The sequence below is a fragment of the Nanorana parkeri genome, unplaced genomic scaffold, assembly GCF_000935625.1.
Source record: "Nanorana parkeri isolate BGI_ZX_2015 unplaced genomic scaffold, ASM93562v1 scaffold738, whole genome shotgun sequence".
Lineage (NCBI taxonomy): Eukaryota > Metazoa > Chordata > Amphibia > Anura > Dicroglossidae > Nanorana > Nanorana parkeri.
Window position 1 is genome coordinate 718,938 of NW_017307006.1, and position 13,428 is coordinate 732,365.

The 13,428-nt window shown below is 41.9% G+C and overlaps 1 protein-coding gene across 1 annotated transcript in view; it reads right to left on the bottom strand.

Annotated features, from left to right (window-relative positions):
• Positions 1-2,809: 2,809 nt before the first annotated feature.
• Positions 2,810-13,428, bottom strand: part of LOC108793322 (bile salt-activated lipase-like) — a 23,337-nt gene continuing 12,718 nt past the window's right edge. Inside the window, exons 6-11 of the mRNA XM_018564232.1 lie at positions 11,576-11,683; positions 10,672-10,789; positions 8,058-8,244; positions 6,628-6,831; positions 5,066-5,263; positions 2,810-2,984 (exon numbers count right to left, since the gene is read on the bottom strand). Coding sequence (XP_018419734.1) covers positions 2,810-2,984; positions 5,066-5,263; positions 6,628-6,831; positions 8,058-8,244; positions 10,672-10,789; positions 11,576-11,683 — 990 coding nt within the window. The remainder of the gene's footprint in view (positions 2,985-5,065; positions 5,264-6,627; positions 6,832-8,057; positions 8,245-10,671; positions 10,790-11,575; positions 11,684-13,428) is intronic.

The window sequence follows — 13,428 nt, forward strand, 5'->3', positions numbered from 1 at the left end:
AAAGTAAAAGTGAGGTTCTGGCGGTCTTAGGAGAACATCTAGGTGTGCACAATTATTGGGCAACTATTAGTGTGCAGGATTATTATGCAATTAAATGGAAAACAAAAATGTTCCCATCTCACTTGTTTATTTCCATCTGTTGAAGTGAGAATAATAAACAATTTAAAATTTACCAATAAACATTTCTGACATTAACAAAATCAAAATCAGTCATCAATATAGCCCCCCCTCCCTTCAAAAACAGTCATCAGCCTTCCATCAATGGAGTCTGTCAGTTTCTTCATCTGCTGACGGTCAACTTTTTGTGCAGCAGCAACCACGGCCTCCCAGACACTGTTCAGAGAGGTGTACTGGTTTCCTTCACTGTAAATCTCTGTGCGCGTTACTGATCCAACCATGGGTCCATCCATCTGGTCCATCAAGAGTCACTCTCATCTCATCAGTGCATAAAACCTTTAAAAAAAATCTGTCTTCAGATATTTCTTGGCCCAGTCTTGATGTTTTAACTTGTGTGTCTTGTTCAGTGGTGGTTGGGTTTCAGCCTCCCTTACCTTGGCCATGTCTCTGAACACTGAACACCTTGTACCTCTGGGCACTCCAGGTAGGATGCAGTTCTAGAATATGACAGCACTGGAGGATAATGGGTTCCTGAGAGCTTCACATTTGATTATTCTCAAATCTTTGGCAGTTAATTTGCATAATTGTTTTCTCAACATGTTTCTTGCGACCCAGTTGACTATTTGCAACAAAACGTTTGATGGTTCTGTGATCACGCCCCAATATCTTAGCAATTTAAAGAGTGCTGCATCCCTCTGAAAGACTTAAAATTTTTGACTGTTCAGTCAGTTAAATCTCTTTTTTGGCCCATTGTGGAAAAGAAGCTGCCTAATTATTATGCACACCTTGATATTGGGTTTGATCTAAGGCCACACCCTCCCTCATTACACAAATACACATCACCTGTTATGCATAAATCCAGTAAGCCTTCACGTTTATACAGCTTGGAGTTGGACAATATGCATAAAAATGGTGATTTGGTCAAAATACTCACTTGCCTAATAATTGTGCATACAGTGTACACCAGTCACAATATTATCACTAACCGGTGAGGTGAACATTGATTATCTTGTTACAATGGCACCAGGAAGTGGGTGTGGATTTATTAGGCAGCAAGTGTACATTTTGTCCCTGAAGTTTGTGTTAGACGCAGAAAAAATGGACAAATGTAAGGATCTGAGGGCCAAATTGTGATGGCTAGACGATAGGGTCAGCCATCAAAACTGCAGCTCTTGTAGGATGTTCCCAGTCTGCAGTGGTCAGGACCTACCAAAAGTAATCCAAGGAAGGAAACATGGTGAACAGGCAGACAGGGCCATGGGTGGCCAAGGCTCATTAATGCATGTGGGGAGCAGAAGCTGGCCCATGTAGTTCAAACCAATAGAAGAGCAACTGTAGCTCACATTTACTAAAAAAGTGAATGCTGGTTCTGATAGAAAAGTGTCTGAACACACAGTGCATTGCAGTTTGTTGCATACATGGCTGCTGACCCGTGTCCACTGCCAAAAGCACCTACAATGTCCATGTAAGCATCGGAACTGGACCATGGAAGCAACGGAAGAAGGTGGCCTGGTCTGATGAATCACATTTTTGTTTACATTATGTGAATCGCTGAGTGCGTGTGTCGCTTACCTGTGGTAGAGATGGCACCAGTATGCAGTATGAGGGCAAGGCATCAGAGACCGTGTCGTGCTTTGGGCAATGTTCTGCTGGGAAACCTTGGGTCCTGCCATTCATGTGGATGTTGACATGAACCAACCAACCAAAATTCAGAACACAACAACAAATTCGAGGTGTTGACTTGGCCTCCAAATTCTCCAGATCTCAGTCCAATTGAGCATCTGTGGGATGTGCTGGAAAAACAAGTCCTATTCATAGAGTCCCCACCCCACAACTTACAGGACTTAAAGGATACCACAGCATGCCTTCAGAGGTCTAGTGGGGTCCATTCCTCGACAGGTCAGGGCTGTTTTGGTAGCAAAATGGGGACCTACTCAATATTAGGTAGGTGGTCATAATGTTATGGCTGATTGAGGTATGTGGCTTCTTCAGTTCCTTTAACATCCCTAAAGGCAATCAAATGACTCTCTGTATCAACATTCTATTGTTCTGTTTTTAATTTAAATCTCACCACCTGTTTAGATTTTTTTTCCCCCCAAGGTTTTTAAAATATATCTAAACCCTATCATTAAATCTCATATAAGCTTTAACATGTTAGTGTAAGTCCATTAGTTCTTTTCAATCTTTTTAAGTCTGCAGCTTTCATTAAAGAAATAAAAGAAATGCCTGGCGATCCTGCAATGAAGGTCTTTGTTCAGTCCCTTCCTGTTTTAGGGTGACAACTGTTTCCCAACTGTTCTCTCGCATTGTCACAAATGCACCAGCTGCAGACTACAAGTGGCAGCATTGATACACATTTTACAGGCATATCCTGCTGTTGTCACATCAGTAAGCCGGTGCAGAGCAATGGTGTGCAGCCGATGCTGAAGCGAGTGCATGTAGACAGGAAGTGGCAGGAGGAGACTGGCTGCAGGACATGTTAAAAAGTGGAAAAAAAACATTTTCATATATTAAAAAATATGGCAATTGTTTGATACACAGGGCGTTATTAATCTAAATGTCTTCACATTAGGTTTCAGATCTAATGTCGGCATACAAAATGTCTGTTTCATCTCTATAGTCATAGGCAAGAAATAAAAGGGTCATAGCCATTGATTTGTTATCTGATTTTATTGGTCAATGAATGAGTTCTTTAAACAGTGGGTAGGCTGCGGTAGGTATGGACCCAGAAGCGGACGTAATGTGACCTTAGTCCCTGTTTCATGGACTTGAAGGTGATGTCGTTGTTAATTTCTAGATATTGTCCAAACTGAGCATTGTAAGGAAGCCATGAAGTGGGGACTTTGGATGGACCATTATTGGGGTCGCTGTGGGATAAAACAGAAAGACAACAATTGATATATCTAACATGAGCTCTAAACACCTACTACCAGCCAAACTCACATTTCCTGTCCGTTCAGGAGGGGATTCATGGCATGGATCCTCTACTGCTTGGAGCTATACAGATTGTATTGTGTTCGTTCAGTTTTAACTCCAACTAATGATGGAGCAAAAAACTGAAATGACTGGCCCTCTCATGTCGGGTGTTTACCAGACCCGAGAGGGGGAGAGATGTAATCCCACCGCTATAACTCACCCCCCGGCATTCAGACCTGTCAATGGAAATGTTTATGTGTGATCAGATGTATCAGGACATGTGTCCATTTACATCAAATTACCCCTGATCTGGCACAGTCAGGTCCAGTGAAACGGAACTCTGGCCAGAGCCAAGGGCAACTGGATGTAAACGGATGAAAGTCCATTTAGATCTGGCTGTGCATAGCCTAAAGGTGCCCATATACATTACAATTATCGTTCCTTCTATTTCATTCCGTCGTCCGTGTTCCGTTCGAATAGCCCGTCATGCACAGACCAATGTGGATTTCGATTATGGTTCATTATCGATACTAATCCATCAATTTTCATACGATTCTGAAAAAGTTTTCCAGCCTGACCGAGGAAATCCAGCCAGTTGTACAGTAATCGTGATCGTTCACTTTCCATCAACTGGCTGATTATCGTACGAAAACTCAATCGTGTTCAATTTCCGAACGATAATCGCAAGGTGTATGGTCACCTTTACGTTGAGCATCCGATCGGGTCCACCTGAAAAACTGACAGGTGGACCTGATCAGACTGCCCGTGTAAAAGGGGCCTTAAAACACTAACCTTCCACAAGACTGGTCAAGGGCATTTTTCACACTTGTATTTTAAATGTAGATTAGTGCGGTGTGTTATTCCATGTTCTCATGTAAGTTGTTGGTTCATATTTCTTGCATTTTACATGCATTTTCCAGAGACACAGGTTATTATTGTATTATGTGTATGGCGCCATATATAAACACATACAGAGGTTTTTACCTGCACTTTAATTCTCCTCTATAGCAGCAGCAATTTTACTTCCAAGTGAACCTATAATGGCTTGGGGTCAATTTTATTATCAGGATTTTTTTCTTCGTGTTTTTTTTTTTTTTATCCCATTCTCTCTTTATACAGTCTGTTTTTGTAAATATACAATGAATCCAGGGTGCACCCATGACAAAATTCAGAAGGCATTATGGAACAGCAGAAGTTGTCTGTTTTCAGATGTACGCAGTCTGATTAGAACTTTAGAGCCACCTAAACAGGCGGGGGGAAGGAGTCGCTACTCTGACTCATTCACATGTGTGTAAGTTTTTGCTTTGTGCTACTTCGCTCTGGGTTTTTGTTTAACATCAAATCTGATATAGAAAGCCAGTGGAAAAGAGTCTAAAGCGCCACCTACTGGCTTCTTTTAGAATACAAAATATTTCTATGTGATCATTTTTATCTACCTGACTATACTATTTTTATAAATTGTACCTTTTAAACCCAAACATAAAAAAGAAAATATACAAAATCACTTCACATCTCTACATGCTGTATATAAAAATGTCTAGGCGAAAACAGCGCTATCCAATAAAAATGGCTCATCACGTGTGCTATGTGTGGTTCCTCATGCAATTTATTGCAGCAATAATGCTAGCAGATGGTGGTGAAATTCTGCATTACTGTACAGAATGATTAAAAAATGTTCCTGTGCACACTCTGCCATGATTTGTCCTTGCCCCGGTTTTTATTTTCAAATGGCCATGTTTATGATGAGAAAAGCTACCATTAGATAGTTGTCGGCTTTGAATGGGCTTCCTCCCAAGCAGCCTCAGGCAGGGCCATCGACAGAACTACAAATAAATGAACATTTACCAATCTGCTTTCCAAAAGCTATAAAATATTCTATAATGCCTGCAGGTACCTAAAAGTCATGATGTGGAACAAGTGGATATGCAATGTCTACCATGATGGTAAGATGTCTTCCTAACTGCCAGTCTACATCCTAGATCTTTCAGTCACATAGGCTGGATGACTTCAGTAAATAAAACTTCCTACTTACCCAGTGGCAGCAAAGTTGGTCCAGTAAGCAATCATGGCCCCGGACACATTTCTGTCCTGGGTTCTGAAACCCAGTGGAGTGGTGAAGGGCTTTCCAAAAATAAACTGCAGATCGTCAGCGTGATCAGCACCCACCCAACTGGGGTAGAGGGGCATACGTGAGGGGTGAGAAAACAGGTAGCTGTAGGTCTTGCCAGTCCTTTAAGAAGGGGAAGAATAATAAAACAGGAGTGAATGTAAAACATATCACAATATTAGTATGCTCATGTAAATGTAATTGTGCTTACTATAATATAGGGGCAATAAAGATAATATACAACAGACTCCAACATTTTTACACACAGAATTAGATATTCAGTTCTATACATTGTCCTAATAGACTCACAGTCTGGCCTCCAATCTCCTGTGACAGCAGGGGTGCAGAATGTCTTAATATGATCCCCAGTTCAATGGACACCAAAGCTAGACCCAGTAAACTCACTAGTAGCAGAACTAGTATGTCATGTCTCTTTTCCTCAGCACTACAAGTCTGTGTGAGTACATTAGGGCTACCTGTTATTCATCTGTGCCAGCATAGAGCACTGGAGTGGGAGAGCAGGAAATGCATTTGCAAGAAAACAAAGTATTTCAAAGCATTTCCAAAAATCAACATGTGGGGGTACAGGACTATGAAGAGAGCAAAAAGTTCAGCTGAGCTTTAAAAAAGTTTGAAAACTAAAAACAAACCAGTAAGCTATATTTAAACCCCAAAACATAATATATTGCAGCTTACCAGTTCTTAGATGTGGAGGCTGCATTAGTTTTCTTTTTTTTTTCAGGCTTCTTTTTTTTATTTTCACCTGGTGATCCTGCCAGTAGCACACTTTCTGTCCTAGGGTGACAACGCTAGTATCTATGGAAAAGCAGCATTGTCATCCTTACCCTAGGACAAAAAGGTTGTTAGGGCTACAGAACAACTCCCCCCTCTCTTCATCTTTATAATACAGGAGGAGGTGGTCTGTGGTCCTGATAAAACGGAGAGTGCACAGGACAACATTGGATTTTTGGCAGGATCAACAAGTTTTGTTTGCACTTATCAAACAGATATAGTATAACAAAATGCTTCCAATGGTATATTTACACACTTAAAGGGAGCAAATAAGAGAAGTTCTTTGTTCTGGTTTATACAGTATATACTCAAGATGGATTCATTTCAATCCTTTGGGGTTTTTTTGGTTTGTTTTTTCTTTCTTTCTACTTTTTTAGTTATAGTCTCTTCTTGGAATAATTAAAGGTTGAAAAATAGAATGTGAGTGATCCTTCTTTTTTTATTTTTAGCTCGTATTCTGTCTTTCCAGATGGGCGGAGTTGGGAATTCTGGGCTCCCAGGTCCACATGTAACAAGGAATTCTAGAAGACCGGCATTACCGGCAGCTATAGAGAGAAGGGAGGTCTGGTGTACAGCATGAAAAGGAAAAAAGTACTGTGGGAATAGTTTGTGTTCCTGGTGTCTATTTAAATGTACAAATTGACATTTCAAACAGGAGTGTTCCTTAAATCATAGTGAAGTTTAGTGCCACTTACCTGGAAGTCATGGCATGATAGGCTAAAGACTCCTGAGTGGGCACCAGGAAGATGTAATCAGTCTCTGCCTCGATAACTGTTCTCTTCATGAGCTCCTGCTCAGGATTGGGCCCCCAATTTACAGTGTAAAGCTGATAACCCAGGTCTGCTCCAACCGATCCCTTGGGAAGTGTAAGATCTGAGATCAGCTTCTCTACCTCAACCCTGTCAGAAATGACAAAGCACATGGCTGGTCAAATGAGAAAATGGATATTTGAAGATAGTGTTCGGTATTTGGTTTCCTTTCCTTTTATTTGATTTGTATTTTTGTGCACATTTACATTTTCAGGCCAAGCTGTCCAGGAAGAAGTAGCAGCACTGACCAGGGTGGCACACACTTATAAGACATAATCTACAAATTATATTTTCCAAAACTGCAAAAAAAATAAAAAATCAAACGGAATTTCCCTGCTGGGCGGCATTCTTTAGTCAAGAATAGCTACAGAAATGTAACTAGCTGCAAGTCAAATTAGTGGCATTCTCTGCAACAGTTTGATTTTTGATGAGATTCTTTCTAAGGCCTCGTGCACACACTCCCACAAACGGCTGTATGTATATATATATATATACTATGGCCATATTTTCTGTCCGTGGAGTAACAGATGCAGCGCACATCAGCAGCCAGACAGTCTGTTCAAATCTGCAGCTGTGCATCATGGTCTTACACACTAATGCAGACTGTCTGCATTCTGGGATAAACATATGGCCCTATACGCTTTGTAGCCACTCAGATTTGTTTATATTCATGCATGGCCCCAACCTGTCATTAATTTAAACAGGTTGCCTGGACATTGGAGTACACTTCGTCTATGACTCCCGGGAGAAACAAAAATTGGGCCATTATATATGCATATGGCCCTTTGCACTCATGTGCATTAGGTCTAAGACTTCACAGCTACAGGGATGCAGATGGTACTGTTGCTTTTATTACTTTACTGAGATTGCTGAGCTGGTGATAATGAAGACAGACCTTCCAGTCAGTTTGAGAAAGGCCACTGTAAAACAAACAATAAATTCAGAAAAAAGTACAAATCTGCAATAAAGCTTGAAGTTTGAAGGCTAACTAGTTAGCCTGTATTTGTGGGAGCAGTCTGCTCCCACTGCACACCTTAAAAGCCCGCAGGCAGGCTCACCTGGGCACGGCGAGCTTCTGCATGACCCTCCCACCCGTTCCCTTCTTTCAGTTATTGGCATTACTGCCCATCCAGACCATGGCACACCACAGGTTAGTATTTTGGTTACGTCTTGCTTATATGGCAAGTGGACTCCGAACACAAATATACATAGTTCACCTGAAGGGGATCTTTTTCCTTAACCAAACTGGAGTTTCACTGAATTATAGTTGGTAAGATACTGTATCTAGGGTTTTTAGTAAGAGGTAATATACGTACGGAGAAATGTTCTGCAGTGGTTTGTTGATGACGGAGAGATCCATGCCAGCAAACAAATGTCCGTCCATGTTGTTGGCTCCGGCCATATAGTCCACATCAGCAGCATTGTGGAACAGGTTAGCTGGCTCATCGGGGATGAAATCTCCATCAATAACTGCTGATAAGCCCAAGTAGTGCACAACGGGGTCTAGCATGTAAGAGAAAAAGGAAAGATATCTTAAAGTGGAGCTTCAGGTAAATTAAAGAGTGTGTCTAGCCAGAACTTTTTTATGTAATTTTGGATACAGTAGGGACCCCTGTCAGTTTTCTTTTTTGCTGCCTGTCTCCCTTAGGGGGGATTTCCAGTTACTGGACAGAAAACCTCTACAAATTGAGGAGATGCATTATTAAACATTTGTTACTGGGACAGGTGTCCCCAATACTCAACTGTTCTGATGACAACTGCCACTTTCTGTCCCAGTGACAGTGGTCACCTGACCAGGACAAACAAAAGGTGAATGTATCCAGCACGGACACAGACAACAATACAACCCTGACAGAGGTTCATATCCTTCCCTACTCTATCCAAAACTAAAATAAGGGTTGGCTATATAAACTCTTTGATGAAAAAAACACCATTTAGGTCACTTGTTCATTATATTTCTCATGAAAGGGAGGGTGAAAGTTGTTATATTTCCTTACATAAGGAAGAGAGCTCAGGTTGGACGTCACCTGTGTGGTGATGGTGTCTAACAGTATAAAGAACACGCAGCGGGTGGAGCAGTAGCACAGTATGTAGAGTTGCAGGCTCTAAAGGTGATATAAAGCCATGTTGCAGTTCTAGTGCAGGTATTATAACAGTGTGTGCCAACCCCATTGGCTCATAAATATTTAACTGCCTGGAGCACTCATTAAAGTACAAGTTTAAAGTGTACCTGCTGAGTGGGTCTATTTTGTTTTTGAGAATCTACTCCTGTCATGGACAGTAGACACCTTCAGTTGTGCACAAGTGTATTCAGTATCTCTGCCAAGCATCCCAGGAGCCTGAAATCCCAGAGTGCTCTACAAAGGAAGATGCAACCAGAACTTGCATGTTCCCAAAGTGGCCTTCCCCCCACCAGGGCCTTCACCTTGTTATTGGACAACAAATTGGCATCATGGCTACCTGCCAATAAAACCAGTGATACTGTGCTTTGTCCATGCAGGGAAAAGCAATAGGTTTATTTAAATGTCACCTCACCCCATCCTTTCTTATACTACCCTTACCTTCACTCTCCTGCTGCTATAGTATGCTGCCAGAGCAAGGAGAAATACCAGATACCGTGGTTATGGAGATGTGACTCACTTCCTGTCCTTTCATCCATCCACATTCATTCAATCCACAGGCACCAGTGTTGTCACATCAAGGCCATGGTTATCAAGGAGAAAGTTCTTAGCCCCATGGGGAGAGGGGGCACATTTAAGTGTTGCTTGGCATTACATGGGCAAAGAACAGGATCACTTTAATACGCAATGCAATAATCTATGCTCGCGGAAGATACACTATTCTTTTCCTTGTATCCTACATTTGTCTCTTCATCCTGTCCATTTCTTCTTGATAGAATTTTAATTTGTTCTATAGAATGCAACAGGGTTACTGGGAACATCCAATAATGCAGGGTGGGTGTCAATAGCTACCCCAACGAAATCAGGGAGATCTTGATGCTGGAGACCCCAACAGATACAAAAAGCCAGCAGGTGACACAACCTGGACTGCCCCTATATCTGAAACATTACTTTTGGGGTGAAGTGATCATTTAAAGTCCAACTCCAGCCAAAACTTTTTAGCTTTGAATTATTTTCAGAGAGTACATTTTATTGCTGTCCATGACCTGTTGGGAAGATTTTGTCTCGCCTCAGGTCCCTCTAGCACCAGGACAAGAAATTAGGGGAGTAATTGTCACCAGGACAGGAAAATATAGTGCTAATAACCTAACCGAGGTTCTAGCCCTTCCCCACTCTGTTCTAAACTAAAAATGTCTTGGTTGGAGTTGAGCTTAAAAATAATATTAAAATGATGATGAAATTGCTTGCAATGAATGCTGCTCCTTTATATGTAAAAGTTTTAGCTTCCTGCTGAATCAGCTAGTCCCCTGAGAACTGGCCCTGATATTCTGTTTTAGGGGGGCTCCTTTCACTTGCAGGGTCCTATGGAGCCACTCTTGTATTTGCTATATAGTAAGCTGCGTGTGTCTCCACCAACACACAGGCACAGGAAGACAAGGCACTCCCCATCTCCCTGCTCCCCCTCCTTTCTTCTCCAAGCTAGTAGATGGACAATTACTGGAGACTGTAATGTCCCCTGTGATCTTGTGCTGGGTAGAAAGTTCAGGGAAGCAGAGTTTGGAGAGTTGGAGCCAGCTGTTTGGAAAAACGATGACTGCAGGTACTTGAACAGAATTTTAAAAATGCTGTTGGGTAATTGTTGGGTAATGTATATTTGTTTGATCTGGATCCATTATTGAAAACAAGTTTGAGAGTTTCATATTACTTTAAGAATGTACACATTGGTTTGAGCAGTTCATATAAATCTATAATGATAATCTAGTGTTCATATCGCTTTATAGGTAATAGCTTCCCCCTAGTAAAATCTCACAGTCAAGTTTAGTCAGATCCAGTTTGTAAGCCAGAGTAAGGGCTTTGGGGTCTGTAATCCTCAAACAGTTGGCCAGGGCAGCTGTGTCATCTACAGGACAACCGACGTTTAGGGCTACCTGGGGGAAAAAATTTAAAAGCATTAAAAATTGAAGTTTTTTTTTATATTTGACCCACCTGAATATGGGTTTAACATCACACATAGTCAGAAAAGGAAACTTAACTCAAAAGCTGTTATTTGGCAAATCCTTAGGTTTCGGCCAGCACTGGAGGCTGCCATAAATCTACTAGCAAAAGCAGTGCTAGGTCTAGAGCAAGGACATCACTGAGCATAGTCCTGCAAAGGCATGCTTTGTCCAATAAATAGCATTATTGCCAGAAGACCAGCAATGGCTGCCTTCAAGGCGTTGGCTACAACAAGTTTACAACTATACAGTTTATAGTGTGGGCTTCAGGATGGTATTAAAACCAAATGGTCAGATTGACAACCTGGCAACTAACATTTTCACATGTTAGCAGTGGTAGCCTCCATGTTCCCCTTTTGACAGGTTTACTTCAAGGGCTTCATGAAAGCTGTTCCAAATTTGTTAAAACCTATGGAGTGTAAGGCCTGATGTCCTTGAGACTAGTGGCTAATACATCAGTTAAGATTAAAGAATGCCTGTGTGTTTGGCACATCTTTAAATCTACCCAGGTCTTAATGCATTGCATGGATAGAATATGTCATTTTTAAACACCTAAACTCATACTTATCTGGTCACAGACGTAGCATAAAACAGTTACAATATACACCCACTGCCCTATTTTCTCATGTACCAACCCTGCTAAGGAATTCAATTAGTTGTAATACTTTATATGTTCAGTTGGATATAAATTACATCTGAATTTCATCAACACTTTTTTACCTCTTTAGCCCAGAAGAGAGGGTCCCGCTGAATAGCCCATGGGCACAGACCTGTACCACTCTGGCTGATGGCACGCTTGATCAGTCCAACATTGTAAGGAGTCAGGGTCTACAACCAGAAGTAAAGGACAGAGCAAGAACAATTAATAAATACTACATACATAAGATGCTCATAATTCAAACTAGCTTTTATTGGATTTTACATGAAAAACATAAAAAAGGACAGTAGAACAAGACAAAAAAAGTTACAACAGCAAACCGCACAGTTCAGTACAAAAGGCTGACAAGTCAACTATGTAATATTAGGAAAGTAGGATATGCATGAGTAAGGCTGGCAGTGGCATCACCAAACCTCGAATTTCATGAAAAGGGGGCTAAATAATAATAAAAAAAGTAATGTGTGGGGAAAGGGTGGGGAGGGGAGCAAGGTCCTTGGTACTCAGGAAAGGGTTAGACAACAGAAATGAAAGGGAGGGATAAAGGGAGTGGGGAAAGAGAATAGGGGGTAGGGGAGGAACAGATTGAGGTACCATTGGAAGAAAAGCCACCAAGACAAAGGAGGGTAAACCAGAGGCGCAGTAGCGCATGATCCATTCCACTAGACTTACGATATTCCATCCAAGGAGAACCATACCCAAAACTAGCTTTTGGGTGCAGCTAGCCAATCATTTTAGGTGAAATAATCCATTGTTTAGGCGGGATTTTTCCAGTCAGATGCTTTATTGTTTCCCCTAGAATAGGCTGGTGCTGGGGCATTTCAGTACAGCAGTGGCGTAACAACCGGGGGGGCAGCAGGGGCGCGGGCCCCGGGCGAAAAGTGAAGGGGGGGGCGCCGGACGAAAATGGCACTTTCGGCTAAATGCCGAAAGTGACATTTTCCTGCCGTTTTGTCGGCGCGGCCGTGATTCCTTTCATCCCCGCTGGGACACAGAGCAGTGCCCAGCAGGGATGAAAGGAATCAGAGAGAAAATGACAGCCGGCCGAACGCTGCGGGACGAGCGCTGTGAGCGGCCGATGTGTCTTTCATCCCACACCGCTCGGCCGCCTATCACAGTGCAGCAGAGCATAAAATTTGAACCATTCTTGCTCAGCAAAATTTAGCTTGAGGGACCTCAACCAGCATAAAAGCACAATATAGGAAATAAATACTATTTAGTATGCTACTCAACGATATGCAAACCTCTACTCACATTAGGGCAAGTAAAACATAAGCAGGATAAAAATGTGGGAGCTTCACAAACCATGAAATGGCTTCCAAATGCCCTGGGTTTTGTTCTGGTATGCATATACTGACTTCAGTTCCTGAAGTCAAGCCCAGTCCCCTCACCTCCTATTGGTTAATAACTATGAAATGGAAGGTGCCTGCTGTCACTGAAACCCAACTAGCAAAATGTAAATGTTTTCTGCTGGGCACAAATTATAACTGAAGAGCCCATGTGACCATGATGAAAGAAGATAGGACATACTGCAGATATTACTTTACAAAAAGGAGTTTATCTGAAGCTGAAATTGGGTTTAAAGCCCATTTCCATATTGGGCAAAAAACAAGTAATTCGATGCCCCGGCAGCTGATAAAAATAAAAAAGCAGCTCTTACATTCACTCCAGCCCTCTTCCGGTTTTAATGAATGACACCCAGCATCATTCATCCCATTTCCTGTGACCCCAGGGTGTCAAGGCTCCTCTTCCTGCCCTGGACTCACAGGAGAATGCTGCAAAGAGCAACGCCATGTCATTAGGTGGCTCTGCTCTCTGAGGCATATAGGATCATATCACTGCCGGAGTAAGAAGAACGAAAATAAGACCTGTGACATCACCAGGCTGACAACCATTGTATGTATAGAGTTTTTTAAGG